A 27984-nucleotide genomic window follows, 5' to 3' on the forward strand; every position below is an offset into this window, starting at 1 on the left:
CTCTGTTTGAAAAGTATTGGGTGATGTCGACTTGTATAACTGAGATCAGACAGTGACCATAGTCAGAAGAAGTATACTTTAAGAGACTTAATTGTTGGGCTAGTTGGTGTTCTGACATCGCGTATATATTATTTAGCACAAAACGACAGAAAGCCAGCGTTTGACCTGTCTTTCTGTCGTCCTGTCGTTTTACACTAAATAGTATACTCGTGATAGTCGAAATAAATTTTCTGCGAGAAAAAGAAATACGTGAGAACATGAGAGCCTGGGTTATATCTGTTTAGCTCTTGCTTAACTTTTTTTTTCTTTGCTATGATTGTCATTAGCTGTTGAGCTTGTGTCCTCCACTACAGCGTCTCTCATAGTCTGAGTCGCTTTGGGACGTTAAACCCCACAAACCACCACCACCACCTGTTGAGCTTGTGTCGAAGCATTTACTTAATGTCATTATACCCCAGTCAAGCGTGCAAGCTGAAGTGCACTTATGGAGAGTGCACTGCGCAGCTCGAAATACACTTTACGCTACGCAGTGCTAGACGGAAAAGCGGAGTGCACTTGCATTACCACTCGTAGATATGAAACTGGCAACAGTAAAAGCATATTTTTTTAAAAAGAAATTGGAACGTCTAGGTGTAAAGTTCAGAAATACTGGTTTTTATGTAGTAAAAACAAGAAATGCTTAACATTTGACGCCGTGCCATGATTTGGAGATCCCACATCAACAAACGCCATGAACAACAACGACCGTCACCTAACTGAAAATGGTGTCATCGCAGTGGTGCACCGCGCTTAATTTGGAAGTTGCGTATACGGTTGCATCATGTTTTTGTTATGTAATATTTTGCTCATCTTACTATAAAACGATTCTTTAAACTAACATATATACAAAACACGTAAAATCAGCTTGTATGCATATCTTATTACATAGTACATTTTGTGACGAAGAAATTTCTGTCTGTGAGCCTACGGGCTCAGCCCTCAAAGTCTGTTTTGCAAATGCACTCCGCCCTGAGTGCGCACTTTGTCAAGTGCATTTATGTTGCGCCGTTTAGCAGCGGTAGAGTGCACTATTCATAAGTGACACTCGCCATAAGTGCACTTTATTCTGCGCGCTTGACACGGGTGTTACATGGTACGTACGACACACTTTTTACCATGACACCGTAACGACTGCCGCCTTACATTTCCAAGTAGATTGCTGTTCGCTTAATTGCTTCATTGTTCCTGAAACCTCCTCTGTTCTCATGTTTTTCTCAGGCTGAAGCTGCCTACTACTTCTCTGTGTAATGGCACGCATGTTGCTAGAAAAAGCACAAATGATGAACGTGGCATGGTGGCTACAACGTAAAACTCGGGCAGTGACTAATCTGGTTGCTGAATTTACGCATTTCATATATTGCATTGCATCGTTTGAAAAATTTCTGAATGAGCAAACGTGCTCCGACAGCATGCATTTCATGGTGGACCGGCTATATATGTATTTACCATGTTTGAGGGAATCAGTGCATTTGCATGCACTGGCGAGGCGGAAGCGGATCGTGGCAGAAGCCACAGATCTTGCTATGGTAAATGTGTCTGTTTAGCTTGTTTGATTTTCTGCTCTAAACAGCAGTCAGGAAACGGTTGATGGCAAGGGCTGCAAGTATACACTCTGGGCGTAGATTGAAATCTCTGTAAGAGCTTGTAATGTTCCAAATCTCTTTTCCAAGCATGTCTGCAAATGTGACTGAGTAGAAGTGTAAACAGTGCATGCTAAGTTTGTTGAAGCTTTGGTTTCAATTTACGCTAGTAATAAGACGTGCCTCGACAAAATGTGCAACAAAAGCTGGCTGTGTAGCCTGAGAAATTGAGAATCGCTCTCCATGCACTCACTCAAGAGCACCGCTATCACCAGTGCATTCAAATTCATTGATGATAGTGAAGTTTGCCAAGAATGATGAGATAGCTCGGTGTTCAGAGTATTTTCTGCTCTTATTATTATAGATAACAGTTATGTACATGCATCAATTTTCTATGCAGCCTGTCGCTGCATTTGTGATGAGCTTTGGCACAGCCCTTTGCAACATATAAGTTTTAACATTATGCTGCCATAGTAATGCTAGAAATTTGGTTTGAATTGATGCTGAACCTTCTACCACCAATTTCCCCGCTTTTCAGATCATAATGGAGACACAGCAGGCGAAACAGACGCTGGCAGACATCGAGGCCCGCCATGCGGACATCATCAAACTGGAGACGAGTATTCGGGAGTTGCACGACATGTTCATGGACATGGCCATGCTCGTAGAGAGCCAGGTGAGGCATGGCTCACATTGGTCGCTCTTTGACGAACACATTGTGGAATGAAACTGGGCTACTATACTCCTGTACAACATTTTTTGGCTATGCAGCCGAGGCTACGGGGGCGGGGCTTTCGTCACGCTGTACTACGCTATGTAGTTCCGGCATATCTGGCCTCAGTTACGGTTCCAGTTTCAGTTAAGCCTTTACTTGAAAGAATAGTTTTTTTTTAGCCGCCAACGACGCAGAAATGCCTTTCCTTAGACCACTATGACAAAAGATGTCATCTCTTTGTCTGAAAATAAAGCCATTCCAAGCCAAAAGAAATCTCTTGATATTTGTGAGAGACTGAGATATGTTTAAACAAAAAATGTGCAAATTATAGCATAAACAGAGGGTGTAAGACACTGAGCAGACAAAATGCTTGTGATTCAAGTTTGTAATCTCTTCGACTGTACTGCCTTTTAACTACTCCATTAACTGGCCAGCTGTTGCCACTTCCTGGCACCTCTGAGACGCTGTGGCATGTTGGTAAATCTCGAGAACTGTTAGATGTCAATTGTTGTGCACGACTAAATTTTAACATGTTGCGTTCCTCTCAGGGCGAAATGATAGACAGGATCGAGTACCACGTGGAGCACGCGCGGGACTACATTGAGACTGCCAAGCAAGATACCAAAAAAGCACTCGTCTACCAAAGCAAGGCCCGAAGGGTGAGTGGCTTTTCCACCGTAATCCGAGCTCTCAAAGCCGTTTGATTTTCATCGTGAGCAGACATATAGTGAAACAACAGCAGAGAGCAATGGCTGGTGCTCTTTCTTGAAAGCAAGTATCATATGCTTGAGAGCTCCACATTGGATGGAAATGTTTGCTTCTAGTAGCGTGCATCACGCAGCACTCTGGTGCACATCTTGCGATAGCATGGCTTGCCTTTGCCCCATTTTCTGTGGTTTCTCTTTCAAGTGGTAGAGTGCATTTTATTTTTTACATGCTTAATTAGTCTCCGATTGCATGTGTGGATTACTGAGAAAATTAGTTGGGAACGTGAGCAGTCGCTGCAAAAGCATTAGGATAGTGAGCATGAGCGTATAATTGAAAGAGGTCAGTAATACTAGCTGCACCAAAGCAGCAGTTAGCAGTGGTTAAGGCAAGCATCGGCGTATTTATGGAAGAGAGAGAGAGAAAAAGTAAAGAAGAGAGTGGAGAACAAGCTTCTTTCATCATTTGTGTAACCTAGCCTGGGTCCTAACATTCCAGTAGGAAGTTATTTGTTTTGAAATCAGTCGCACGCCATGGATTTCTAATTTGCCATCAGACTTCAGCTCAAGCGAACCGGCGCTGCTGTGTATGTTTTCACGCAATGTAAGTTTTTATTCATTAGTGTCATAAACTATGATTATTGAGATGAAGTAAATTTTTTTCTAGGCTTATGCCATCGACCTTCAGGAAATTCTTGGTTTCGAGCTGCAAGAACAGCTTACTTTTGTTGTTCCAATGAGATTGGTTTTGTTACGAACCAAACAAATCTGGTTATACAGTTGTGGTCAACCATAAGCAACAGAGCACTCACTGATAATGAGTTATATTCTTACATTTGAGATTTTTTCTCCGACGCTCGATTATTGACTCTTCCAGGCCATTGGCTATGAGTAGTTCTACAGTCAAACCTCGATATAACGAACATGGACATTATGAGTTATTCACGATGTCGATCTTTCCTTAAATTTTTTTAACGAACACATGTAATTTCTGCTTTATGTATCGAATGCGGTTCGCCGCAAAGTAAATATATCTAACTCCCATCCACAAGCGGCATTCGCTTAGATCATAGGTGGTAGGCTTCGCCGCAGTACACAAGTGACTGGTGGTGGTGCAGCCATCTTCTGAAAGGTCAATAAAACTTGACTCCTTTCTTCAGCGAGGATCGCCTGAGTTTCCATTCCTTCAGTGCGCTTCTTTTGTGTACGTTTCTGGCGAAGTTATATTGCGAATTTTGCCTATATTGAACCGTTATTTTTTTTTGCTTGTTTGCTACAACGAGGTTTGACTGTATTTTATTTCTTTCTGCAGTGAAGCATTGCGAGCTCTCTACCCTAGCATATTTATGTTCCGCGCACAAACACATGCAATACCTGTGGAGGAGCTTTTTTAAAAAGCGAGAGTGAAATACAGTTACTGATTTTCTTCACTAACTGGTTCATTTTAATCCGGTAGCATTAAAGCGCACATTCGCCCTGTCTGTCAGAACAAAACTTTCATGAGATGATGATGATGTGACGTTGCAACAACGTGACATAGTGCGGGTATTTCAAAAACCCTACAAAATTACAAAATGTAGCTGCGACATTGGTCTGCAGGATCGTGACATCATTCCACCATCGTCGCGTAGTACCTCTGAAGAAAGAAAAGCAATAACAACAAAAGGAAAAATGGTTGAGCTGGTACTCAAACTACTGCCTCTTGCGAGCAGTGCTAACAATGCTTTTTGTTTTCATTTGTTATATCTTTGGTTATGTTTGGTTTGCACTTGAATTTCGAGTGCTTTCAGTTTCAGTTACTTACATTTATGTTTTTGGTTTTTCTTTTTTTTTCCCCACCCACCACCACCGCTCCCCTCACTCTTCATTTTCCCTCTCCACCCCTTTGTTTCCCTTTTCCAACGCGCTCTTTGTGCCGTCCAGAAATGTATCATTATAATATCCATCGTGGCTGTGATACTCATCATTATAATTATAATCGTTGCCGTGAATTTGGCATGAGGGACCAGAACAACTACTACTGCTACTACTACCACCACCACCCGGCACAAGAAGGAAGGAAGAGTAAAGCAGACACTCTCAGTGTGTTGTGCTTTGTTTGGCATGACTGCCGTTCTTCCTAGCTACGCACATTCATCCCACCTGACGACAAGAGTTCGCACCTACAGTTTGCTGCGCTGTGTACTGAAGGTTATTTTGCGTGTGTTTCCCACTTCCCTTTTTCTTGTTTCTTTTTTTTTTTTGCTTGCTTCTAAGTTTGTTTTGTTAATATTGCTTCTATCTTTAGAGCCGTTCTGAAATGTGCTGCCACTGCTACTTTTTAATGAAGCATGGTAGCTGGTGATGAAGCGAATTGTCCACTTATGTTACACTGCTGTGAAAATTGGGGCCTGTAAAAAGAAGTGAAGAGTGGGAAGCTTGTGTTGGCTGCTTTTAATCGGGTTTGGTCGGATGAATTTCGTTTAGCGGGAATTCGGGAAGCAACACTTTGAGCCATGGGCATAGGTTGCTTCCTAGAGGTACCATTACCGAGCCGAAATCAAAAGGGGCATTCATCTCTGTGTTTTTTTGCTCATGCATGTCGACTTCAGTGGGTTAGTTTCTTTTATCTGTATACAAACAGAGTCATCAAGGTGACAGTAATGGTTTGCACAAATATGACAAGCGTTTAAAAGCTTAGAGAAATGTGACTGGTTGCCTTGTGGCAAAGCTTAGTGACTGTGGGAATCTGCTCTACATGTGAGCACTAGAACCGTTGTTATGACATTTTTTGTTTAAGAAAACAGCCATAACAGGCTAGAACGAACTCACCAAAATTTCTATGGCTATTACTTGTTTGTTTTGACCACTGAAAAGCATGGACAAGCTGTAGTAGAACTTCTTGCTATATGTTAGGGCTCGGTTCATCAGCTGACTGAAGCACACGCTTTTGAGTGCTTTTGAAGTGAGCTCTTCGTTTCTAAACATCGCAGTTATTTGCATAACATTAAAATTTCCAAAGTAGTGTTATATCAACCAGTGTGCCTGGCTGCAGCTGAGCTAAGAAGCTTTAATAAGATGTGGCTGGAACAACAGTGGGAAGAAACAGTGAATTGTTGACGACATCTGCACTGTCTTTGTCGAGATCGAGGCCAGAAGTAAATTCATCAGCAAATCCTAAATTACTTGCCCCTCAAAGTAAAGCAGCAGAATAGAGCGAAGTAGCATAGTAACATATATTCGCTGTAACGGAAAGGGTGTTCTGTTATGTTAAAAAAAATCAGCATGGTCATAATCGTCGTAATTGGAAACATCAATGTTCTGCACAGCAGGGATAGTCTAAGAAAGTTAATGGATTGATAGCTTCAGTATAATTGAAGAATAACTGAAGCTATGCCCTGCTGTCATATATTTATTTGGAAAATGTGCTGCTGCTTCAGACGTACGGCGTGCAGCATCTGGAGGAATGGTCTGTGTGAATATCATGCTCATAGGTAATATTAAATTGAGTAAACAGCAGTTTTGCTTGATGCAACTTTTCTCAGAGCAGAAAACGACTGCTTGTGATTTTTTGTCCCTCACCGCCGCTGCTGGCAATGTATGGATGCAGCGAGACTTGCTAGTCGCATTACAACAAGGTCGACAAGGCAGCCTGTTGTTGTTTTTTGGCGTCTTGTTCTTGTGACTCTGTCTTAGTGTTTTGACCGGACTTGAGTGGTCTCGCTTATCTTCGGCAGTTCTCCAGATGATCGATTCACGTGTCATAGTAGTCGCGGCAGAAGTCCGATAGCCGGCTGGCATCAGCCCCGTATATAGCGTCGCTGCTTTCGCTAGCTTTGGTTGTTTGTGTGTGCATGTTGTGTCGTAAGTGGTTCATTTTGTATGCCTACTCTTTTGTTGTGTCGCCCGTGCTTGAAAAGTGATGTGTTGTATCAACTTCTGAAGTCCGGTACATGGAAGTCGGTGTATCGGAGCGGAACCAGCACAAGTGCATGATGGGAATCAAAGGTGTCTTGCAGCCGATGTTCGGCTGCCCACACCAAAGGCTTCAACGCGTTCCATGCACAAAACACAGTGGTGATTCTAGGCACTGCCAGCGTGAACAAATCTTCTCTCTGAAGGAGACATTTGGGCCTCCACTGAGAGTGTATTATCCTCAATTCATTTGTTATGTAGTGCACGGGGCTAAGCGTGTTAGCTGTAGCCAACGGGTGTAATCATAACGTTTTTTTTTTTATTCTCATGCTTTAGCCTTATTTTACCTTTTCTTTTTTTAATTTTTCAATTTGCCTACATGTGTTGTCTCTGCGAGTGTTTTTTTATGAACATTGCTTGGCTACGCAAAAAAAAAAATTGTTGAAATCTTTAACTTTTGTCGTGAACTAAGGCTGAAATTTCAGCATTTCTTTGTTCGATGTGTAGGGCTTTTTACCTGCAAAAGGGAGGGCCTTTACGGCATATCTTGCGGCCGGCTTTCTAAAACAAGTGCCTTCGAAGCGTAGCAACGAAAATGTCCTTCACGGCATTCACATCTGATGCATGTGTGTCTTTAGCATACAGCCTGGAGTGGAACGAGATTTAGTACATGGCAGCACATTGTACCTGAGGTATGGAGCATTATTAGCCTCAAGGACCTGCATGGTGTTATATGTCAGCCTTCCTGAAGAAACCAGGGTATGCCTGCAGGTCATATGATTGACAAGACGTTTGCATCTAATTCAAAATGCACAGAGGTGCTTTGTAAAAAATAAACATGCAGGAGACCCATGCAAGTGTTGATAAACAATCTTGTGTGCCTTCTCGGTTATGTTTTCTGTAACCAGCGATGATGCCATGTAGCTGCAGTAACATTTTTCCAGCCGTGTATTACTTTTCTTTTTGCGAAAATTGTTTTGCTACAGTTGGCTTGTTGCTGTTTCGATGTGACTTATTTACTCAAAAAAAAAAAACAACTTTTGCGACCCATGTGTGTAGCTTTTCGGTACCCGTCAGCTTGTTATTCTGTTATTTTTCTCCCCCTTTTAGGAAATGGTTGTATGTACTTTTGGAGTCTTTTAGCGCGTGATGGGTGTTTTCTGTCTCTTTTTGCCCAAAATGTTGTGTTTATCTTTTTGGCGTCAGCTTTTTTTCTCCCGGTTTTCAGTTGTAACCGGCTTTTTGCACGCCAGAAGATGGAAAGTATATATGCATATATATATATATAAATACGTATATATACATTTTGTGTGGTTTTTGTTCACTTTCTGATTTTTTTTCTCACCCCCATCTTCTTTCGTTTAGATGCTTTCTATTTATTGTTCATTAATGCGAGTTACTTTTTTAAACAGGGAACTTTCTCGAGTCTAGGAAACATTAACCACAACATATTGCTGTCAGAGAATCGCAATTGCTTGTTGCAACCCAGTATTCACAAATATGCGCTATTTTAGAGCACATCTCATGACTCATGAGTTTTGCAACGTTAGGACATTAAAATTTTGGCAAGGAGGTGACGTAGAAGTGACGCAGTGAGCTACACGTCTGGTCTACACCTGTGGCTGCCTGCACTCGATGTTTCAATGCTTCATGCCACGGTTGATAATTCATTGCGCCACAGCAACCAGCAGAATCGCATTTCCAAGACATAAGAAAATGCATGCTACTGATGGCCCACTGCTTATCTTAAAACTAGTAAGCAAGTGACCATAGTAGTATGTAAATATTGGAAGATTGTCAACCAGCTTAAAGTAGCCCGATACAATTCTATAACGCAGTGGCAGATGCTCTCAAAAGCCTTTCACCCTGTAGCTTCGGCCGATTTGCCACACCCTGCAAAGCCATGCTAGTAGGTGCAGGGATCAGTCACAATGTTTTGAGATTCAGTTGATGTCATTGGCATAGGTGTATGTGTTATAGCTTTTAAGTACAAGAAGAAAATTCTTGGTCATCCAATGCAAATGATGTTGTTGGAGGTGGGCTTTTTGTGTGGACAAACTTATTGTGTTACTTTTTACTTCATATTTACTCTATTTTTTGGCCACTATTTGAGGCTAGCAATAAATTGCCAGATTAATGGCAACGAGAGAAACAGGAAGAAGGATTGACCTTTTCGTCGCTTGTGACTAGCTTCATTCTCGTCACGTGGTGTTTGAAAGAATGTTCCTAAGAGTTTCTTTTTCTTTGGGCTTGGCCTTGCAGAGTGTTGAACGAAAGGGAGATGGACTGTGCACGAGGAGTAACAGAAGAAACTTAGCTGTACATAAAACTAGTAACGAACAGTACAAAAGAGTATACACAAAGGTAGAGAAGTCACTATAGGCCAGAAAGACTGGCTCAAAACTAAGGGCAGCTTCATAAGCTGGCATGCTAAACAACGCTTGAGGTCACAGCTTTCTTATCACGACTTCTTTGAAGCCGGGGATTGCCTGCTTCCTCGTTTGAAGCATAATCTAGAACCGGTAAATTCGACGCGATGCGCTCTTAAGTAATCGCGTTCGAAATTTTCACAAAGGAGAGGGGTAATGAGAACGCGAACACTGCAGCACACGACTCTATGCTCTTCTTCTCCAGTCTCGCAGATTGTACTCGAATTTTCGAAAATCTATGGTCTACGCACGCTGCCTCTTCTAGGGCGGTGTGAGAGAGGAGGCTGGAATCGTGGAGAGGGACGCGGACACAGGTGGCTGTGTCTTCTTGCCAGTTCCTGAGAGTTCTCGCGGCTGCTCATAGCTTGTCGGCAGACAACCTGGCACCTGGGCTGATGGGGGCAAGGAGATACTGTGCCAGTGGCCAAAGCGTGTACTCAGTCGCACTGCCTTCATAAAATACCTAGGAAGTTTGCATTTGAGCCGCTTTCTTCAAATGGCACGGCAAAAATATTGTAAAACGACCACTGCGATCTTGCAGCTTCCTTACAGGAGGGCTGGACCAAATACGTGATTTTCGATCTCGTTTGGAAGCGGCTGAGGGTTGTTGGCGGTGATGGTCACGTGCGTGAGGTACCATTTAAAGTTTGCGATATCTCTAGAACAGCATAAGGTGTAGCAAGTGTACATGGGGACGAAACACAATGATAGCCGAGTGGTCTGAACCAGCGGAAAGCGCCCTATACCCATGTCATGCAGGCTAATCTCAGTGCCCATGCATTGAAGCAATGGCCATTAAAATTTTTGGAGGGCTATTCAGATGCGCCACTCTCACACGTTGAATTTTAATGGTCTTTGAGTAATGAGCGTGTGATTCAACAGGTGGGAGCAAGTGTAAGAACTTAGGGTAAAGTGCATCTAAAGTTTGCTCCACTGCACCAGCGTCGCCTCTCTTCCCTGACAGTCATTTCTGAACTACTGTCCGGACCCGTTGCCGGTGGAGTGCATTGAGTCACCTACCCTGAAAAAAAAAATGTTCACGATAAAAATTTTCGGTCGCACAGTTTACAAGCATGTAGAAAGAGGACACACGCCCACAAATTTTCACCGTGAACGGCCTCCAACTAAACTGCATTTTTATTCTATTGAAAACGTATGACATAATTTATACACACACATATTTTTACCGAAATTTTGCACGGCATTCATGGTTGAATGTTCTTGTTGCCGAATGCATTTTTTAAAGAAAATAATGTCAAAATATTTGCTCGCACATGAATGAACAATTGCGTACTTAGCGATGGCTCTGCAAACAAATTGTTTTGAGTATGCATGCACTGTGATAGCATTAAAATAGATAAAAAGACCGCTTATCTCAGTGGTACTTATTAACCAAACTAAAGAAATTTTTCTGTTAACTCTAAGAGAATAGTTGGTAGGTGCATTCCTCAAAAAGATATTTACTTCAAATGCCACATAATAAAATTAAAACAAATATTGTCATTTACTTGTCATTTCGAGGCGAAAACCAAGGTTCCCGCATGCTGTGCGGTGTCAGTGCACGTTAAATAACCCCCAAGTGGTCAAAATTTCCGGAGTCCTCCACTACGGCGTCTCATAGCCTGAGTCGTTTTGGGACGAAGCCCACAAACCAACCAACCAGCCAGCTCCAAGGGTGCAGATTGTCGTATGCACAGTACCAGAGGTGCTCGGAAGGAACGCAGAGCTTGAAATGAAGTGACCAGGATTAACCAGAAAATGGAGAATTAAGCCGAGGGCTCCATTTCGAGGTGACAGATATCAACAGGGAAGTACTTAGAGCAAGCCGTGGCAAGGGATTTCAGAGAGATGGAATCCATTTCAGACAAAAGGGGGCCGCTGAGATTGGCTGACGCCTGGCAGGTCGTGCGGTAGCTTTTTTAGGGGGTCCGCAAGAATTTCGAGGGTAGGGCATCACATTGAAGAAGAAAATGTCAGGCTGGAGAAAAACTTAACCAACCAAACAGGAGAAGACTTAGGAAGAAAGCTAAGAGAAATAAATTTAACTAAACATGCAAGGCGGCAGAAGGAGAGTGAAGTGGTTAGAAATAGAACAGCAGTTAAGAGATGGTGAAGTTGGTGAAGTTGGTGTATATGCCATGTGTGAGACACACCTCGGGGACCTGGAAGAACCACCGGTTATTGAAGGCTATATTTGGGAAGGTGGCAATAGAACAACGAAAAAGAAGGGTGGTGGGGTTGGTATCCTTATACACAAAAGGACCAATTGGCAAAGGGTAAAACCAGCTTACAAGCAACATTTCTAGGTTTCATGGACAATGGCAGGTAAAAAGGTATAGCTAGGGGTAGCCTATTTATGGACAGGAGACAAATGCAAACAGGAAAACAGGGATTTAGTTCAATGTCTTAGTGAAGATATCGAACAGTTTGGAGACAGGGCCGAGATAGTTTTATTCGGTGATATGAATGGACACATTGAGAATCTGGATGGATGGGTGATACGGATGAATACACCAACGGCAACGGGAAATTAAGGCTATAAATCTGTGAGCACTTTAACCTAGTTATTGTGAATAGAGAAAGTTGGTGTGAATGCCAGATCACGTGGGAATTCCGGAATAAGCAAACGACCATTGATTACTGCTTGATGTCACCAGGAATCTACAATAAGCTCACAAGGATGGAAATAGATGAGGAAGGCGCATACATCCTGGGAAGCGACCATAGACGTATTAGCCTGCAGATGGGACACCTATTCGAAAAGAAAAGTCGGGAAGCGCAAAGAGCAGACGCAAAGTTAATCGATAAACAACTACAGCTAATAGCATCGGGCATTGTAGTAACGACAGAGAAGTACCCCACGGAGGAGTGGGAATATAACAAGTTAGCACAACTCATCCGTACAAAAATTTCAAGAAGTAAAAGACTCAAGTTGGTGTAAAGGTAGGAGGGTTCCTCGAAGCTGGTGGAGTAAGAAAATGGAACAGGCTATTGAACGAAGACTTATAACTTCCAGAGAACACAAAGAAGCTTAGAAATCTTAAGAGGAAATAGACAGAAAATGGGAATCCTATTGCAAAAGAAACTGGAAGTGCAGATACTTGTGCAGATTAAAATAAAAGATCACACTGATCGCTGAATGACTGAAGTATGCGACAGCAGAAGAGGCGGCAAAGAAATCTTGGAGCCATATAAGATGCCTGGGTAAAAGGTATCGTAGGGAGCAGGAAGAGACTCGGGACGTTGAGGGAAAATGTCTGAAGGGTGATAACGCCATAGGCTATATTACATCAGTTATTGCCGAATCTTTTAAGTGCGATGATGGGGTAATTGCTCCGAATGAAGAAACAGTATCGGACAGCACGAAGGAAAGGAGCTTACAATTGGCAAATTTGAACTGGAAAAAGGCGGAGACAAATATCCCTGTGTGTACAGCCACAGGGATGGACGAAATTCCAATAAAGTTAATTAACGGGCTTGGTCCAAGAAGCAAGGAACTATTGCTAAAGGCACCGGGAACAGTCATAATAAATTCCGGACAGCTGGCGACTGAGTAGGATGAATTTAATCTATAACGGAAAAGGAGACAGGAAGAACATTAAATCATTTAGACCGATCATGATAACATCAGTTACGTACAGGCTGGCAATGCAGGCAGTGAAACTAAAAATGAAGGCATGGATAGAAAGTAATAATGTACAGGGCGAACTGCAGAATGGAATCAGAAGTGGTAGACGACTAGATAGCATTTTCGTAATAACTCAATGCTTAGAAATAGCCAGGGCACTAAATAGACTGCTGTATCTAGTTTTTCCGGACATAAGCAGCTCATACGACAGCGTAAATAGGGAACTTTTGTGGAACATACTCGAATCTCAAGGCATCGCTAAGAATTATTTGAATTACTAATAGAAATATACAGAGATAATAAAGTCAAGATTGCACGGGAGAGGTTAAGAAATACGACTACTGTAGAGGTATGCAAAGGACTAAGGCAAGGATGTCTGCTATTACCGCTGTTCATGATTTATATGAAGAATAGGGAAAAGAGTGCAAGAAAACAACCTTGGTTTTAATCTCTCATATAATATAAGTGGAACAGAAGTAGAACAAACACTTCTAAGACTAATGTACATGAACGGTATTCTATTAGCCAATAGCCAGGAAGATTTACAAGCACTGGTTAATATATGTGGACACGAGGGAGATGCAATCGGCTTTACCTTCATTGCAATTAAGTGGGGTGTGATGATATTTAATGATTTCACTGATAAAACGCTAACAATACAAGGGAGTGAGATACCAAAACTGACAGAATATAAATATCTCAGAGTATGGATAAATGAATGTCAGGTATACATGAAAAAACATGAACAGGCCACCAGGGCAAAGGGACGAAGAGATGCCACGATAATGAAGCACAGGGCACTATGGGGGTACAACGGATATAAACTACTTAAAGGTATTTGGAAAGGAATAATGGTACCAGGGCTTACTTTCGGAATGCGGTGTTGTGCTTAAGGGCTGAAGTCCAGTCGAGGTTAGAAATACATTGTATTTGTGGGAAGGTTAGCACTTGGAGCCCACGGCAAAACTACAAACGAAGCAGTACAGGGAGACATGGGCTGGGCGTCCTTCGAGGCATGAGAGGCTCAGAGCAAAATGATATATAAAGAATGTTTCAAGAAAATGGACGACAGTAGGCGGGCAGCCAAAGTATTTAAATACCTATACCGAAAGGGCATTGACTCACTATGACGGGAAAGTACCAGAAAACTAATCTAAGTATTTAGGAATGCAGGATGGAGAAATAAAGAACATTAAACGACAGGTAAAGAACACAGAGACTAAAAACGAATAATTCAATGGAAATGAAGCCGACCCTAGGCAGCTCAAGAGGCAGCGGCCTTTTCTTTGAAGCTAGATCAGGATGTCTTGGAACATGAAGCTACAAAAGAAAGTTTAAGAAGATGAATCTTGTGCTATGTGTGGTAGATGCCCAGAAACAATTGAACATATTATACCGGAGTGTGGCAGTATTAATGCAGATGTCGATGCAGACATTGTCACCCTGGCCGAGACCCTGGGGTTTAGAGCTAACAAAGGAAGTGTGAACGAATCGGCGGTAGAGGTTAGCAAGAGACGTTTGGAAGATTGGTGGATAAATAGCATGGAGGGGATGCATGGGAGCTAAGTCAAAATTAAGCACTGCTATTTAAAAATAGCCCAGGTCTAAAAGTAAAGTCCCTAAAGTTGCAGGGTTATCTAAGCAAAAAAGCAAGAAAAGAAAGGTTGAGCGTGGTGATGATTATCACCACCCCATTACAAAGGGTACGCATCCATCCATACAGTGCCCCCTGCGAAGCTGTGGTCCCCTATAGGTAAGGGCTAAAGATAGCAAGAATTTAGCGGACATGAAAAATTGGGCACGAATTGCTGTAGGGACAAACTGGTACCGAAGACTTGGAAAGGGATGATAGTTCCTAGTCTTGACTTTTGCCAGTGCAGTCTTATGTGTGAGATCAGAGGTCCGAGCACAGTTGGAAACTAGGCTGCCCGAAGTAGGTAGACTGGCTTTGGGGGCTCATGGAAATACACCAAACTAGGGGGTACAAGGTGACCTGGGATGGTCTTCATTTGAGGGGAGGGAAGCTATAGCAGAAGTTAGAATTTTAATAGCGGTTGAGAGAAACTGAGGGAAAACTTGGATAGGAATTCAGATACCTCTATCTACATTAGGATTGTTAGCACAAAATGGAGAAAGCAGACAATAAAATTGGCAAGTAAATTTTTGAACAGTAGTTGGGTTACCATGCCAGGAATTATCGGTTAAGAAAAAGGCTAGAGAAACAGATTTGCACAAAACAAGTATGCTAACCAAATCAGTACTTGAAATGTACGGAACATTCAAGCACGAAATAGCAAAAGAACACTTTTATGATAGTTCTAGGGGCAGCTCATTGTTCGAGGCTAGTAGAGGAGTACTGCAGGATACGTATTGAGCCAAGTACCTAGATCGTCTCTCTATGCGGTGCGTCGTCTCTCTATGCGGTGAGTATGAACAGGAAACGACCGAGCGCATAATTTCCTGTATGTTCAAAGCAATGGGGTAGATTCAGCCAAAACATTGGGGTTTAAAGGTAGCATAGGAAACATAGACTGAATAAGTATAATGCAACCAGATGCTAGCTGATTGGTGACTAAAATGCGCAAACATTTTTTTGGTTAGGTAATGTGTGCCGCTGCTTTCCGGTTTGAAGTGTTCAGCCCCCAAAGATACGAAGTGAAGCAGCATATAAAACGAGTCTAATATTGGACAAAGTGCTATTCTTAATGGAAACCGGAGAAGGCTACTCCAACTTTGGCATAGCTCAAGGCAGCACAGGCCAAATGACGATGGTTTAATGGTGTGCAGTGTCAGACGTTTCAGAAGCATTCATTTTGTGATATCTTGTATTTCCAACTTATGAGGCTGCTCAGTGGCCCTTTAGATTTCAATGGGCATTCGCGAACCTCTGTTGAATCAGTGCCATCAAATTCATTTGTTGTTGAAAACTACCGTGTGACACAGGACGATCCTCGTCGAGTTTGACATGGACGGAGTCAGTGGACATTGGAAATGCCCGTGTGGCAGATTCAGACAATGCTTTCCCCCACCCTCTCCTGCTGTGACACCCAAAGACACTGTTAATGTGAATGCCCCTCCATCTCATATATACTCCACCATGCTTTCCATCACGCCCTCCTACTGCGACAGCCGAGGGCACTGGCGCTGCGAGTCCCCGTTCATACTATACGTTTCACCATGCTTTTTGTCACCGACTATTACTATGTGACAGCTGAGAGCGTTGGAGCCGTGAATACCCATCCATCTTGTGTTCCACCATGCTTTCCATCCTATCTTCCTATGACTGTCGAAGGCACTGGCACGTTACTAGTGCCTGTCGTTCCTTGTCCCAGCATTCTTTTCGTGTTTTCTATCCCCCATCTTACTAGGAGAGCCGAATGCACTGGCGCTGCGAGCACCTGTTCACTCATGTCCCACCATGCCTTCAGCCACCCCTTATTACTACGACAGCCGAGTGCGCTGAGTATGCCTCCATCCCACATTTCACCAAGCTTTGCGTTATACAGTAATTGTGGCAGCTGAGGCACTGCGAGTACACCTCCATCCCAAGTTCCACCATGTTTGCCGTCACCGCCTATTACTACAATGGCCTGAGTATCTTTCCATCCTAAATTTCACCGTTTTTCTGTCACCTCCAATAACTGTGACAGTCGGGTAAACTGTCGCAGCGAATACCCTTCATCCCACTTTTTACGATTCCCGTCACCTCGATCTATTACTCTGACAGCCGAGCGCATTGGCGCTTTGAGTGCACGAGCTCCATCCCATGTTCCACCATGCTTTCTGTCACCCCATTACTACAACTGCCGACCGCACTGGCGCTGCAAGTATACCTCCATTCCATGTCGCACTACGCTTTTCGTCACCCCCTGTTACTCAACAACCAAGCGCAATGGCGCTCGCGAGAGGCGTGTAGGAACGTTCAACAGGGCTGGGTCCCGTACCAGGCCTACCGACTACTGCAAAACGGCTCGTGCGTAGGTAGTCCATCCTGCCGCTTCATAGTCTGGGCACCGGCCCACTCAGGGCTAAGAGGAAATAAGGCAGCAGATGCCGCCGCCCGCGCGCTTTCTAACCGGGCAACCTCGTCCCCTTCCTCCTCAGAAGAATTCACACCAGCCTAATCGCAGGCAAATTATTCAGCTGTACCAAAACAGACGCAGTTTTTACCCCCGCCCGTGTAAAGGACTAAGATTGGGGGAACACGTGTTTCTTTGCCCCTTTACGAACACCATGATGTGCCCGGCGTCACTTAAACACTTTGACACTGCCTTCTCCGGGAAGTGCCCGCAGAAATGTCCTCGGACTTCTTCTATATGGTGTGGGCATGCCCCTCCAACCCTGCCCTTACACCAAACTCAAACCCCACCCCGGAGGACTGGGAGGCGACCCTACTCGCCTGCTCCGACCTGAAAGCCTAAAAGGAGTCAAACGAGCAAGTATCCCTTCATCTCATGTTCCACCATACTTTCCGCCAGCCCCAATTACTCAACAGCCTAGCGGAATGACGCTGTGAGTACCCCTTCATCCAATGTTCCCCCACGTTTTAGATCGCCTCCTATTACAACTGAGTCATTGGGAAACTTGTCTAACTGCAATAACTGCACGAGTTCTAATTATTCTGATGAGAAAACAAGACCATCGCGCCTTTTTGGCAATCACAATCTTGTCAGGCCTACGCACAGCCGAGTGCACGGCGTCTCTCATAGCCTGAGTCGCTTTGGTACGTTAAACCCCGCAAACCAAATCCGTCACCCCTATTACTCAACAACCTAGCGCAATGGCGCTGTCAGTATCCCTTCATCTCATGTTCCACCATGCTTTCCGTCAGCCCCTATTATTCGAAGCCGAGAGGAGTGGAACTGTGAGTACCCCTTCATCCCGCCATTCTTACCGTCATCCCCCATTGCGACAACAGCTGAGCACACTGGTTTTGTGAGTACCCTATCATCCCATGTTCCACCATGGTTTCCGTCACCCCCTAGCTATTACTATGACAGCCGAGCACACTGCCGATTCAAGTACCCCTCCATCCTAAGTCTCACCATGCTATCCGTCACCCCATTACAACTGCCGACCGCACTATATATATAACGCTGCAAGTACACCTCCATCCCATGTTCTACCACGCTTTCCATCACCTCCCTAATACTACAACAGCCTAGCGTACTGGCGCTGAGAGTGCCCCTCTATCCCATTTTCCACCATGCTTCCGTCGCCCCTTCTTACTACTACAGTCAAGCGCATTGACGCTGCAAACACCCCTCTATTCCATGTTTCATCAAGCTTATCCACGACCCCCATTACGACAGCCGAGAGCTGCGAGTACCCCTCTATCCCATGTTTCACCATGGTTTCCGTCACCCCTAAGTAGTGAACAGCTCAGCGCAATGGCGCTGTGAGGACCCCTTCATCCCATGTTACACCACGCTTTCCGTCAGCCCCTGTTAACAGCAGAGCGCAATGACACTGAGTACCCTTTCATGGCATATTCCACCATTCTTTACGTCACCCCCTATTACTATAACAGCCGATTGCACTGGAGCTGCGAGGACCCCTCCATCCCATGTTCTACCGATCTTTCCATCACCCCTCTATTACTACGAGAGCCGAGCGCACTGGCGCTACAAGTGCCTCTTCATCTCGTATGTTTCACCATATTATCATAACCCCTACGACATCCTTGCGCACTGGCGTTGCAAGTGGCCCTCCATCTCATGGTTCACCATGTTTTCTGTCTCCCCCGGTTGTACGACAGCTGAGCGCACTGGAATGAGAGTACCCCTCCATGCCATATGTTGCACCGCGCTTTCCGTCAACCCCTCCTATACCATAGTCAAGGGTTCTGGCGCACCGAGTGCCCCTCCAGCCCATGTGTTACCGTGCTTTCCCTCACCCCCTCTATCCACAGCAGCCAAGGGGGCACTAGAGCTTCGAGCTACCCTCCACCCCGTGTTCAATCATGCTTTCTTTCACCCTCTCCTGCTTAGGACAGCCGAGGGCACAGGAGTACCCATTTCATGTTTGATATTTTCCCTCACATCCTCTTGCTATAGGACAACCGTCGGCTCTTGTGCTACATCTTTGCATCGCATATTCCACGTTTTCCCCCACGCTCTTCTGAGAGACATCTGGACGCGTTAGCGCCGCGATTACTCCTCCATGTCATGCTCCACTGCGCTTCCTCTCGCTCCCTTCTAGAACACCCGATGGCATTAGTTTTGCAAGTACGCCTCTATCTCCTGTTTCACCATGCTTTTCTGTCCCACATCTGATAGAAGAGCAGGCGCCTCTAGTCTTCTTTTCCTCCATGATTTCATCGTCCTCTCATGTCTTCTAGGAGAGTCGAGCATTTTGGGTCTATCAGTTCACTTTTGTTATCAGTCAGCATGCTTTCCTCACAATGCCCTCGTTATAGGATAGGCAAGCGCACCGGCGCTGATAGTTTCCCGTATTTTGCTGTGCTTTCCCTAACCCGCTGATGCTAGCAAAGCCGAGCGCACTTGCGCTGCGACTTCCTCCCCATCTTCGATTGTGCTCTCCCTCACCCGTTCTCCTCTATGAACTGAGAAACTAGAGAGTAGCTCCACTTTCTGCACTGATGTGCATGGCCTGGGACGTGTGGGATGGCTTCAGTGTACACCAGGCTTTAAAATTGACAGACCATGAGGCAACAGCAGATGCAGCAAGAGTGCATCAGTGAAGTCTTCGGTACCTTGAAAAATGGTTCCAGTTTGAGAGGTCCCCTCTGGTTGACATTTAACGCTGGGACTTCGACGAACTCCTCTGTGTCGCCATAGCCACCGGCCTGAACATCGGCTGTGGTAAACATTACAACGCGTATGGCATTTATCGTACGATGGAAAATTTCTCGAGCAATTAAGCAGTTACTTCCTAACCTGAAGTGGGTGGATCGAGTTCTAATATTTCTCAAGCAGCCGTGACTTCCTGAAACTGTGTTTTCAATCACCGTTTACGGCGCCCCGTTGGAGAGTCTTCTCCGTAATGAGTAGTTTGTGGAGGGATGAAAACAACAGCATGCGCGTTTGCCTTCTACAGGCAGAGCTGCAAGCGAAGCTTAATTTCCGCACAGTGCGAGGTTAGATGAAGGAAAAAAAAAAAAAAACGTTTCCTTCTACAAGAGAGACGAAGCTTGGGGATTGGTTATATCCTTGTGGTATGAACACATCCTGAAGAAATATAAAAAGAGAAGTCACCTCTGATGATTTCAAAAGTATAAAATTCTGGTTCTTGCGTGAAATGAAGTAAGTTGGAAGTTAGCGCTCGTATGACTGTCTTGCTTTAGTCTTTGTCTTTCTTCGCGCTTTCAGGATCAACATTGTTGTCTACATTTATCAGCCCTGCAAGCGCTTCTGAATCACTAGGACGGGGCAGGTTTCTTGTTCAGTCCTAGTATCTTCATTCCGGGTAAGGGGTATACTCCAACATGGACTCCTGGAAAAGTTCTGCATATGAATCAGGCCCGGTAAATGACAGGAAAATAAACAATGATCACGCAGTTTTTGCGTAAAGCATTACATTACCTTGCGTTTTTCGGTTGAAATTAGAAGGTTGATAACTGCACTCACGCGGCTTTGTAGCTGGCACTTCTTCAGTGACCTAAAAGCAGATGAGTCGCACAACCTTAGCTAGAGGCAAAACTTATTGCTTTCTGTGCGCAGGAAAGTATTACTCGATTTTGGCCGCAATCTGGGGCCGCGATGGCCATTCAGTTTCATGAGGGTTCTCGGAATGCCGTGCTCGTGTTATGCTGACCATTGTGCCGCCATCAAAAACGAAACAAAAGAAAATGCGGTGTAAACCAAATCTTCCGAATTTGCATAAGCATAAAGCAAGGCACCATCGTGTTGTGATAAATTCCAGGCATGAGACTTGCCTTTTGTAATTTCGCAATACCGAGCACTCATCTGAGCTGTCAGTCTGAGAGAGCCACGAGCTCTGTTTATAAAACGGCCCTTGCGCGCTGAGTTCCCTGTGATTGTCTCTCTTTTCCTTCCGCAGAAGAAGATCATGATCCTGATCTGCGTGGTAATCCTGGTGATCATCTTGGTGTCCACACTCGGCAGCTGGCTGGGCATGTCCTAAAGACATGCCTCGGCCGGTCCCTGAGACACAGCGCACCGCAATTCCCCTCCATCTTCTCCTGCGCTCTCGCTCTGTCCGCCCAGAGGGTCCCGCGCATCATCCCCAACGAGGAGGAGGAAAGTGACGACCGGAGACATCCGCCACAGACAGACACCCGCAGACCCCACCAACGACGACCATGACAGGAGGCGGCGAAGTCACGACGCCTGCGCCGCGGCGCCTTTGCTGTCCACACGCGGTAGTTACCACAGAGTTCCTCCGCTGATGCGCGTGTTCTCACTCCTTTTGGCTCCGCTTGTAAGTGTGCGCTGAACTGTGGTGGTTTTCAGGACGCGTGCTGCCACAGGGAAGCCGACTATACAGCTGTAATAAGGCACGAACGTAGACACAGAAACGCCGGTTACAACTGGCTGCGATGATAGCGGAAACTACTGAGTGCTGCAGCACTCTAAAAAATCTTTTTCCTCGACGTTCTTCCGGACTGCAGCCGAAGGGACGGCAGAAGGCTGCGTTGGCTCCGGCCTTCGTCACAGCTTTGGCCTTCTGTTGCCATAAGCGCTCGATGTAAAGTATGCATACGCGTCTCCTTCTTGCAAGCAGTGAGCTTTGACGGAGGCTGAGGTGCGCAGGCTGCTACTGCCTTTGCTTTTGTCTCTGGTGCGGAAGAGCTGTACGTTTCAATGACGCGAGGTGCTGCTTAGATGAAGAAAAAAAAAAAGATTTCCTTCTACAAGAGAGACGAAGCTCGGAGATTGGTTCTATCTGATATCCGGGTTGATTAGAACAGGTCCCCCCGTGTCTGGCCATCTCGTGTATGGGCATTGTCTTTCTCTGTATTACGTGGGGCGCACACTTCCGCCACCATGGTGCATGTGTGGTCGCCTCTTGCATGAAGGCGCTCGCACTTTTAGGTGTGGCGGAAGACGGCGATAGCGTGAAAAAAACAACAGCAAACGTGAAAAGCGAACCAATCTCCGCGCTGAATGTGACTAGCCAGCACTGAGCCTACTGTGCATTACCCGCAGATGTGTGTGTACTGTTGAACCTCTTTGGAGCATCGCCGTATAGTTCTCTTCGCTGCTTTCGAGGCCAGTTATGCACCCAAACTTAAGTTCACATCTGAACTGAAAGGCTGTCAAGAAAAGCGACGAACTCGCTTATATGTGTGTGTATGTGGAATTGTTTAGACTCAAGAGGGGGTATCTTCTTGAGCTCCCACGTAGAGTGGCTACGCGAGATATGTTCGTGCTCATTCTAACTAGTCCGCGCACTGTAACAAGTCGATTACATTTCGTTCGTGCCGTTCTTGTCACTGATGTGACGAGGAAAGACTGGTCATAAGCGCGTGAAGCTTGTTGGCACGAGAAAACAAAAATATTGTAAAAACGAATGGTTTCGTAGCGTTCAGCTTCTGGCCTTTCATTATAGGACGTCGCTCTGCCCTCGAGCAGTTCGCATACAGTTTGCTTCCTGGTTTGTGAGACACTCCCGTGAAGCCAACCATGTGTCTATATAATACAATACAGGAAAACACACCTGCTCTTCGCTGTTGCGTTCTCGGTCTGCGGCACCGGCGTGAATAGCAGTCGCTGTGATTTTTTCACTGAAGTGCTGGCAATAAGCGTGTTCACCCGCGGACGATCAAGAAACGAAGCACGCGCGCGTCTTTGTGTTTGTGTGTGTGATCGGGTTAACGGGTCTTCTCTCTGTGGCTCCTCGTGTAGAGGCGTAGCGAGCTTTGTGTGGCACCGGAGCAGCGCGTCTTCGGGGAAGGTGAACGAGTCTGGCGCCGTGCCATCGCCACGTGCTGTGGCGCGTCGCTGCGGTATGAGGCTAAGCCTAAGATTTTGTGCGGTCAAAGGCGCTTTGTTAGACGATGGTACTAGAAAACGGCTTAACATATAGGCCGTCACGTGACTCCGCATTAGTCGGTTTGGCATGAAACAGAAGTGGCAGTGGCTTGGTATCGCTTCATTAGTGATGTTGCGCGTTAATGTGATAGTTGCGTGACGTGAAAAACTTTGTGACGTAACCGCATTAAGGTGGAGCCTCGACGGTGACGTCATAGTGCTTCGCATCGTGGTGTTGACATCATGTCATTTTGTAATAAACGTCACACACGTGATGTCAGGTAAATAAGGCGATCCTTACTGCTCCCTTCGCTACAGACGCCTCGAAAGTCAAACGATTTGACAGAGAAAGCACGAGAAAAAACATGCAATTATGGATTGAGAAAGAACACTGTAGAGCTGGTAAACAAATAAAAAAAAAGCGCAGTGTTAGAAACTGCATCTCACTCCTATGAAAACGTATCACTGTAGAATACTAACCTCCTATTCAATTATTCGAACTCTTCTGCGCCATCATGCTTACTGTGGAAAGGCCTCTTCAGGCCGTCTCAGTATTCTTGGGAGCTATGGAAGGCCGTTTTACACATATGTGTCCCGTGTCCGGCACTGCTAATTAACAAGCATCTCGTCCTGCTTACTCTAATACAAAAATAAAAAGCAATACAACGACCAATGCCACCATCTTCTTCATGCGTCCCACTGCGTACACTATGGCTTGAATGTGTATATGTGACAGCTTTGCGGTGGTGTCCTCCAGGTATTTTGTATCGCCACTACCACTTCTCAACATGCAGAAATGGGATTGAACCCGGGAGTCAATTCCAAAGCCTTCTTGATTTCACAGGAACCATAACCAATATTTGGCAGACTTTAAATGGTTTTCTGCGAACATGTTGAAAAACAAAACAACAACAAAGCTCGCCTTTCTTTCAACGACTCGCATCATGCCAAAAAGGACAGGCGACGGCATGGCGCCAGACATCGCTGACCCCTCCTGGGCGGGTCCTCCATGCCTTAGAGTCATCGTGTCGTGTAGCTTCACCAGCGGTCTTAGACCGCTGCTACCAAGTTAGCGTTTGCGCTGGCGACAGTGACGACACCGTGCGGGGTGGTGTGTACATACAGCGGCCGGTGAAAAGAAGAAAGGAAAATGAAGAGTTACGGACTGCCAGCAAATTTTGCCTATACACCGAACGAAGCAGGACAGTCGAAGGAGGGAGCGAGGGCTATGACGACGAGACCGTTCTTTGGACAGCAGCAACAATCACGTGACACGACGACGTGTCGCGTTATACGTGTGTCTGTGTTACGCGTTTGTCTTTCGTCGTGTGCGCCTCACCCTCCCCTCCCTCTCTTTATCAGCGGCGCGGCCGGGCAATGAGCGCGTGGTCTTACGCTTGCGCAAAGGCGAATTCCAGGTAGCACGTGTGCCAAGCACGAACAGGCTAAATAGAGTGCCTAGCAGTCGGTGGTCTGTAATACCCCTGAAGAGAAGGAATAGGGAAGGGGAATTATTATCATTTTTTTTTTGCTCTGTTCAACATTCCCCAACCCGCTTCTTCCACCCTTCATTTTTTGTTCAGCCGCATGATATGGCACTATGACGTCCTTGGTTGATAGATGGCAGGGAATATTGAATCCTTGACAGCACAACGTGAGGAAGGAGAGCAAGGAAATGTTAGTCTGCTGAACAACGTCCTCGCATCGAAACTCTTGCTGGCAGCGTGAGGATTCCTTCTCATCCTTTCTACTTTGGTTCGTGGGACACGTTCAGGAAAGCATCCCGGGATCAATTGTCTTCTGTTTTCCCACGGTTTGAAACATCGTTTACCTCCTTAGCCGACGATACTAGCCGGCTGATCGACAACGAAAAAGGACGCGGCAGGGCTGGAAAGCCGTCTCGTATGCTGTCTCCAGTATGGTGACAGGGTTTGCCTGTCCTAACTCCTTTCACCTTTAGCCGTTGCTCTCTTGTTTGAAGTGTAGACCATGTTTGACTAGAAAGCGCTCCTAACTCGTCGAAAGCGAGAGGACGTATAATGCAGTATAGCGTGAACTGCTTGGGGTTTAATTTCACGTGTTTGCTTATTTATGTTCAGGCTAATAACTCTCGTTGACAGGCGCTGGTGTGGTCAGAGCATGGAATGGTGTCCGTTAATGTGCGGCATCGGGAAACACGCATGCTCTTACATGCCAACGTCGCCACTCGAAGCTTAGACGATACCTCACCGCGTACCTTACCGACGTTTCAATACAAGTGGCTTAGCTGGGTGCATCTGTTGATGCCACAGACAAACCAGTGACCCATCCGCGCTGATCGCTACGTAGTCAGGATTATGTGCCGGATCCATTTGTTTTTTATTTTTGTCTTGATCTCGTTATTGGAGGTTCAAAACTCTCAAGCCTCCGTTTATTGGATTTATGGCATTGTGGCGTTTGTCGCTGTATTCTTTTGGATTCCGGTTGATTGAAATCGATTCAAGAGAAAGGAAATGCCTGCAAAGTTTGGCATGCGTAATGGGTGATAGACAGGATAAACTCTGTGTTCTGTACATAAGGAACGAACACGGTATAAATAAGCTATCTCTTTGTCAGTAGAAGCAGAAAGACGTACATACTTTAACAAGTGGAAATTTTGGTTGGCACATTGCTCAAAATAATTTGAAGAGACCATTTTATTGGTACGCTATTCGAAAAAAAAAAAAAGAATGCAAATCGCTAGCTGTCATAATTTCCGCACAAGATGTCTTCCTGTTACATTTTGAAGATGTCGCCGCATCTCATCTCGGTGGCGAGCGCGTCTGACCAGTGGCGACACTAGGATTAGCGGCACCCGATGCTTAGAGGCATGGTTCCCTGCCAGCCGAGAGAGCCAAATTAATAGGCGGAACCTTGACCTGGACGCGAATGTAGAATGTTCACCGCACGTGTCGATGGCGCGGGCAGCGTGTTACCTGGGATTCACCGCGCGTAACCTTTGTGCTGCGTCCTTTTAAACCACACACAAACGCGAACCGCGCGCGCGTGTTCGCTCCGCCCCGCCCCCTGCCGTTCAATCCTCGCAAAGATCGCCGACCGAGCATGCCTCGATCCTGCCCTGGCTGAGAAGCGAGAGCGGGCTGTCGTCTTAGCAAAACAAGCCGAAACTGCCAGCGGCGTCTTCCCCGACGTCGTAGTAAAATGAAGGGGGAAAATTTGATTATTATCCTAGTGCGCCCGCTTTTAATCTGTCATAACGCTTTCTCCGTTTATTCCTCGCTTGTTTGTGTTCGTCTTGTTTTCATCTGCGTCGCCTGTGCCTGAAAAGAGAGATTTTGCACACCGTGATCCGCGATCCGCTACTGTGATCCGCCACCGCGCATTCCACTGCGCATGCCCAGATAACTTTGATGCCGATAGATGGCGCCACATAATGGATATCGGCACATAGACCTGCCGCATTGCAACCAATCAGCTTGTACGCCCCGCTCACGAGCGGTAGAGGGTTACGGTGGCGGTTCGCGGATCACGGTATGCTAAATCTCTCTCATGTGCTGCGCGGGCGCGCTTCCTTGCGACGTGTGCGTGCCCTCGGTGCAAGCAGAACTGTAATCGTCGGGAAACATGCGTGTAATCGAATGCATTGATATCGTGTTCAGCGTCGTCCGAACTTGCGTAAATTAACTTTACGCACAAATATGCTACCGTGACTCGTTCCCGTGGTTAAACGACGACGTCTTCCGGCTCGCGCACAGGATAGTCGGACTACCCATCATCGGGCTCGGAAGCGCTTCATTCAGAAAAGTCCTTACAGAAACGCACTGGTTTTATTTATAAGTGACCCCAGTTCATGCACCTGAGTAGCCTTTGTAATATTTCCGGTTGCTCGATTCATGTGAAGCTCAACGAGAGCTTCAGCAGGCTGGGCATCTGGTACCTATTCGGCGGCCGTACAGTAAGCTCCATTAATAACGGGAACATTGTTAAAACTGAAGAAAAAAGGTGTGTATACCTATATCCATTCCGAGGCTTTATAACTAATTAGTGCATGTAACAAATCGTGTTTTAATTCCAATTTCACGCGGAAGGATTGGGTGTTCCATATTACATTGGACGCGACTGTATAAGTGTCGCACTACGACACATTCGCGCATCAGCTCAGTGCTGTGTACTTTCAGAACACACTACTAAAATAAAAGCCGGATTTTTTTTTTTTAAATTTGAGATAACCATCTGTTTCTAAAATACAGTTGTGGTTACACATGCGATCCCTGTTGCGGGAACTGCCTCTCAGTAGATGGGTGAAATAGGAACTATAGGCGGGCCAAAAGATGGGTCCTTCTCGAGGAGACTATCTTAATTGAGCATCGCGCTGTGTTTCATTTGCATACGTCTCGTTGAGCTATCAAAATCACTGACTCGGAAGCAAGTAGAAATATTACCGGAATCTATCGGCCATTTCCTTCAATACGAGTGGCTGAAATACACAACAGAAAAAAAGAAAATAAAAGCACCGAACGCTGTCAAATCTATTGGCCATTTCTTTAAATGCTAGTGGCTGAAATACACAACAGAAAAAAAAAAAAAGCAAATAAAAGCGCCGAACGCTGTCAGAGTTATTCACGTCTTTAGTGTTTATTTCGGAGTCTGTTGGCGATATGCGCGCACAACTCCTGCAATTCCAGAACTTAACCTGGAAATATTAATGGCTTGCTTACGGAACATTGCGACCACACCAGTACGTCGAATGATCTGGTTACGAGAACCGTTTAAGAAGTAAAGATTTGTTGCTAGAAAGAAACACCCGCGAGAGCACAGGGAGTGCAACCTGCGTTAACTGTTCCGCTGCCGTAGTGCCGTACACTGCGCAAGGAATTCGTCAAGGGACGCGGACGCTGCTATAGTAACTTTACTAGTCTCCGCCACTGACACTTCTCGAGTATACCGCGAAATGTGACAGAAACGCACGCTTCATGTGCTGCCGTGACATTAGAGTGGTACGTGTTTCGCCACCCCCTATTCTCGTTCTCTTTATTATGAAATCCATCTCGCTATATGCT

At 45.5% G+C, this 27984-nt stretch overlaps 1 protein-coding gene across 2 annotated transcripts in view; it reads left to right on the forward strand.

Moving 5' to 3' along the window:
- LOC146196708 (syntaxin-like) overlaps window positions 1-27434 on the forward strand; it is a 48412-nt gene extending 20978 nt beyond the window's left edge. Inside the window, exons 8-10 of one of the 2 annotated variants that reach the window (XM_084598478.1) lie at window positions 2158-2295; window positions 2883-2993; window positions 21012-27434. In XM_084598478.1, the coding sequence (XP_084454604.1) occupies window positions 2158-2295; window positions 2883-2993; window positions 21012-21095 (333 nt within the window). In that variant the 3' untranslated portion in view covers window positions 21096-27434. Of the gene's footprint in view, window positions 1-2157; window positions 2296-2882; window positions 2994-4961; window positions 8238-21011 lie in introns of those variants that run through there. The other variant, XM_084598479.1, reaches the window with a different exon arrangement.
- Window positions 27435-27984: the final 550 nt, after the last annotated feature.

The sequence above is a fragment of the Amblyomma maculatum genome, chromosome 3 (genome assembly GCF_055883805.1).
Source record: "Amblyomma maculatum isolate TAMU_Amacu chromosome 3, ASM5588380v1, whole genome shotgun sequence".
Taxonomy (NCBI): Eukaryota; Metazoa; Arthropoda; class Arachnida; order Ixodida; family Ixodidae; genus Amblyomma; species Amblyomma maculatum.